The sequence below is a fragment of the Glandiceps talaboti genome, chromosome 5, assembly GCF_964340395.1.
Source record: "Glandiceps talaboti chromosome 5, keGlaTala1.1, whole genome shotgun sequence".
Lineage (NCBI taxonomy): Eukaryota > Metazoa > Hemichordata > Enteropneusta > Spengelidae > Glandiceps > Glandiceps talaboti.
In genome coordinates this window covers 5,034,832-5,039,529 of record NC_135553.1, presented here as the reverse complement: position 1 = coordinate 5,039,529, position 4,698 = coordinate 5,034,832, and the positions used below count along the sequence as shown (strand labels likewise).

Genomic DNA, 4,698 nt, shown 5'->3' with positions numbered 1-4,698 from the left:
GCCACGCTGTAGCAATTGTACCCTATAGGGGGATCAAGCAATTCGACCCCAAGGCGCGGGAAATCAGACGGACAGTGCGGGCGCTGTTTGTACCGCCACGACTGTATTTACAGAGCAAAAACAGCATGCAGCTCACGCCAAGTGATGGTGCAGTAATGGTCTTTCTTTTTCTTTTCTCTCAAAAAAATTAATTATTACTTTGTAGGCAAGTGCGGGGGGGGGGGGGTATTTTTTACCCCGTCTTTACAAATCGGTTCTCGGGGAGGGCCATTTTTAGATCATGTAGATGGGATGTATATTAAGGATAGAGTAAATCATGAATCACTGGACACATTGTTCGTCCATGTACTGTTCTCACATTTGGAGTATAAATACGAAAAAATGTTTCGATGATGTTCGTGTTGCGTACAACAATGCTTTTAAGAATATTGCTTGACTGAAAGAGGCATGTGAGTATTTGTAACACGTTTGTCCATAGTTTAATTAGCATGACATTCGAAAGCAAACAGCGTGGAATGTTATTTCAGACTCAAAGAGAGTAAAAATATTTTACAGCTAAAATTATGTAGGCTTGGTGTTTCACTCATGCAACATCATGACATTTATTACAAACCCTCAGGCAACTGCTAATGCAAAAGAAACAATTACATAGGTGCCTAGTCTTGCTCCTAGACGTTCGGGCCTTCTTCCGATACCATAAGCGAACGAAGTTCGCAGTGAGGGCTTTGATAGCGATGTTCGGTCGTGTGTCGTATTGTATCGGAAGAACATCCGAGGTCTAGCAGATAGACTAATATGTGCCGTGCACAGTGGGGTTGTAGAAGTAGTCAATTTGAAATGTTGATTATCATTTAGAAAATACAATTAAAATCATCAAATCCATGTGCAATGTTTTCATTAGAAGCCTGTTTTGACTGCACTGTTAAAGAATAGCAATGCTTTAATATCAGTTTTCAATGTGATTCGGCAATGGATCCTGCTGTGTTTATTGTGTTTCTGTTATTTTGTTAGTCTAGAGTTGTCAAAAACGTAATGTCCCATGAGTGAAACACCGAGCCTACACCATGTTAGCTATAATTACAGCATCTTTACCTGATTTTGGGATCTTAAACAGTAAATTTTGGAAAAGATTTTTGATGGATTGCTTTTAACTATGTACTGTAAATTAAGTCTTTTTTTTTTCTTTTTTTTTTTTTTTCTGTTTTGAAGGCTCCCATACTTTGGAAAAGCTCAAAGGCATAGCTACTTGATCTTAGTTCAATAAAATTAGAGTCCAATCAATTCCCGGCCGGGATCTAATTGTAGAAGCTGAAGGCCATAATTGCCAAATAAATGAAAGAGTAGAAACTGTTCCTTGGCTCAATATGAGTTGATCGACACGTTTAATTTCATTTATTACGGTGGCAGTGTATATGGACGCGTATTACTAGTATTTCTTAGATTGTTGTTTTCCTTGTCTACATGCTGAAATATAATAACGTTTTGACTTCCTAACACTGCCTTTAGGGGGATAGAACACTAATAGTGTAGTGTATATTGATAAATTTGTAGTAGCGCGATTCCGTGTGATATTTTCCTCAGGAAAACAATATGTCATATAATAATATGTGTCCCTGTGTGGCAGTGGTGGGATGCCGGCAGTGGTGGGATGCTGGTAGTGATGGGAAAATCACAGATACAATTGTTGCATAGAAGCGTTGTTCAGTGATATATATAATGATCTAGATTGTAATCACCTTGTCGTTCATGTTTGTCAGTTTATTTGTTATTTATTTATTTATTTATTTATTTATTTATTTATTTATTTATTTTGTTTGTTTGTTTGTTTGTTAGTTTGTTTGTTTGTTTGTTTGTTTTTTTGTTCGCTTGTTGTTTGTTTAGTGTGTTTTCGTAAACATAACTAACTAAGCCTGAGCCCCCGGTGCGTAAAGGTGGTAAATGACAAGCATATCAAACAGGAGATGGTGGATATATGCAAAACTGTAGAGGCATATCAGACGCATTTCCACTAGATTGTCAGATTGAGAAATTAATAATTTACATGATTTCCCAAAGGCTTTTTCCGCAAGTGAATTATGTTGGCAAATGAGCTAAATTCAACAACGTGGTCGGAATTTGGGATGAGTAAAACCTTGAATACATAGTGATCGTGACGCGACTTCATCACATATAACATAAATTGGCCATGCGCATAGGACGGCCAAGAGTGTGACAGTGTGAACCATTGGGAGGGAACCATAGACTGTCTATGAGGGAACTTATGCAGGTACCCCGGTATCTTCATTCCTGCCTTTGCAAGTAACAGTCCTTTCCTTTCCTTTCCTTTTTTATTTTCCCGTATTTCATTTTCTATTTTTTTTAAATGATTACATTATCGGACAACAGGAAAATTCAAAACATCCCGCCGCTGAATTGTTTTTCCAGACCATACCAGTGACCCGTAATATGACCTCAATTACAATATGAATAGAGAGAAACAAACAAGAAACTCGTACGATCATATGAGCCCAAGCTAGTTGGCCTGAGTAGTGTTTATGTACTGTGTCGCCATATTTTAAACTTTCCCTTTCCCTTTTCACTGTGGATCAATCTCGCTTTCATTCCCAGAGCTTGAATGTTTACAATGTTTGGATGCACAATTGTCGTGTGTTATCAGAATCAAGGCACCTGCCGGGAAGATTGACTACAACACACATGATACAGTACAAACGGTGAGTATACTCAGTTACCATTACTTTGTGTCAGAACCTTTATTGTACCCCATGAGATCATTAAGCCTAAACACTATGTATAGTACAGAATATTGCATGGAAATTGTTCGCCAGTGATTCAGTTGCCTGATGTAGGAATAACGTTTTTATTTACAACTCCCACATAAAACACGAACGCAGTCATATGCATTTGGAATCCAGAAACTGTCACTCTCTGATGTTGGGGCTGACCCCACTAGAATCATTTTGCAGAGGTTAGACGTCTGCCATGTGCGTACGCCTGTCGATATGTAGATTTCCATTCAATAGATAGAAAGACAATTCCATAAAAGACAAAAGGGGTAAAGGGACGAGATCAATACTTCAATGTAGGATAAAAAACTAAATTCTTTTAGTTAGGCCTCAGACCCCAACCCCCACCCCCTTAACTAAATTGGCCCATTAAATTGAAAATGTTTCGGACAGCAAAGTCGTTCTTTTGTTGACACTTTACTTTATTTTAGTACCATGCATTTACTATAGCGAAATTTTTTCTATATCTCAATTTGACGATATTTAAAAAAAAAAATATTTGCATTTAGGGGTACAAATAGATCCATTAAAAGTAAAATTGATTTTGTAGGATGAGAACTAAAATGGTTCAACCTCTCCCCCAGCCCCAAAGTAAAATAATGTAGTGTTTTATCCTATATTGAACGATTGATCTCGCCCCTAAGGTTCGCTTTTATGAATACAACATCGGTATGTCAATGAATGCGATATCGATTTAGAGCTCCGATGACAACAAGTAAGCATAGAAAGGTCTCGAGTTTTGTTTTTTTCTGATCTTTCACCCATATGGACGGATGACAGCTGTGTAACACCTTCGTCACAAACCACGTAAAACAAATCTTACACACCCCAGCATTCCAGGGAATACAACAGTTTTCCAACACAACAGATAGGCTATGTTGTTAATGGAACTCAGAGACGATAAACAAACCATTGAATTTCAATTTTGTTTAAACATTGGAACGTTTTAGAAATTCTCTACACATTCTCTTAATAAACACTTTAACAGTACTGGCTTAGCAACCAACACAATGATGTCTATTTTAGTTAATGAGCACCGGTACTAATGTTTATGTCTAACTCTTCACAGGCTCTCAGAAACTCATATACTATGTGGACAAAGCTCTGAGGAAGACCTGTCCCAAATAAAATCTGGGAAAGGGTGTACACTGGTATCTTGAACTGAACTGACTGATGAGACATGGTTCTACGACTTTCTCTGCGACCACGAAGAATTAGAACACGTTCGTTTTTGACAGCTGTCACAATAACGTGTATTGTCTTTGTATTTCTTATGCGATTCAAACATGAGATAAGTCTTATATCATTTATGATAAAACGCTGGCAGAACGGTCCCTGTAAGGATAAAGGATTGACTGACATGTCACCCCGTGAACTCGAAGTTGAAGGAGTCTACATCGATGTCGGTGCTGGGAATGGTCAGTCGCTGATAGCATTTTACGACCCGTTGCTTGCTCAAGATTTCAACGTGTTGTTGCCATGCCAATATGATCCAAAGCGATGGAAAGTGTACGTGTTTGAGGCTGATTTACGTTTTGATAGTATTCTATACGAGATGAAGCGAAAATATGGATTTACACTGTACAGTAGTACGGCCGCTTGGCATAACGATGAGCCTCTGAGTATAAATTTAGAAAAAGTGAAAAGAACACTAAATTTTAGCAAGTGGTTGAGATATAATGTAATTAAAGACGACTTTGTTGTCATGAGAATGAATATTGGAGGTGCAGAATATGAAGTTCTTGATAAACTCTTAAAAGACGGAACGTTTTGTCTGGTGGACGTTTTGGTCGTCTACTATCACCAAAACGAAATAGGGAGAAGTGTCATCGCCGACACAGATATTCCTCACAGGATTAGAACAATCGCTAAAAGGACAGCGTGTAACGTGCGACTACTTTACGAAGGCACTTGA

General features: G+C 38.1%; 1 protein-coding gene across 1 annotated transcript; it reads left to right on the top strand.

Moving 5' to 3' along the window:
* The first annotated feature begins 2,535 nt into the window (after positions 1 to 2,535).
* Positions 2,536 to 4,698, top strand: LOC144434916 (uncharacterized). Its single transcript, XM_078123438.1, has 2 exons — positions 2,536 to 2,711; positions 3,853 to 4,698. Exon 2 carries the CDS (start codon positions 3,964 to 3,966, stop codon positions 4,696 to 4,698), a length of 735 nt encoding a protein of 244 aa, XP_077979564.1. The 5' UTR covers positions 2,536 to 2,711; positions 3,853 to 3,963.

Bases quoted from the DNA above. Each gene is read 5' to 3' on its own strand.
- LOC144434916 (XM_078123438.1), top strand. From the start codon at position 3,964: ATGGTTCTACGACTTTCTCTGCGACCACGAAGAATTAGAACACGTTCG.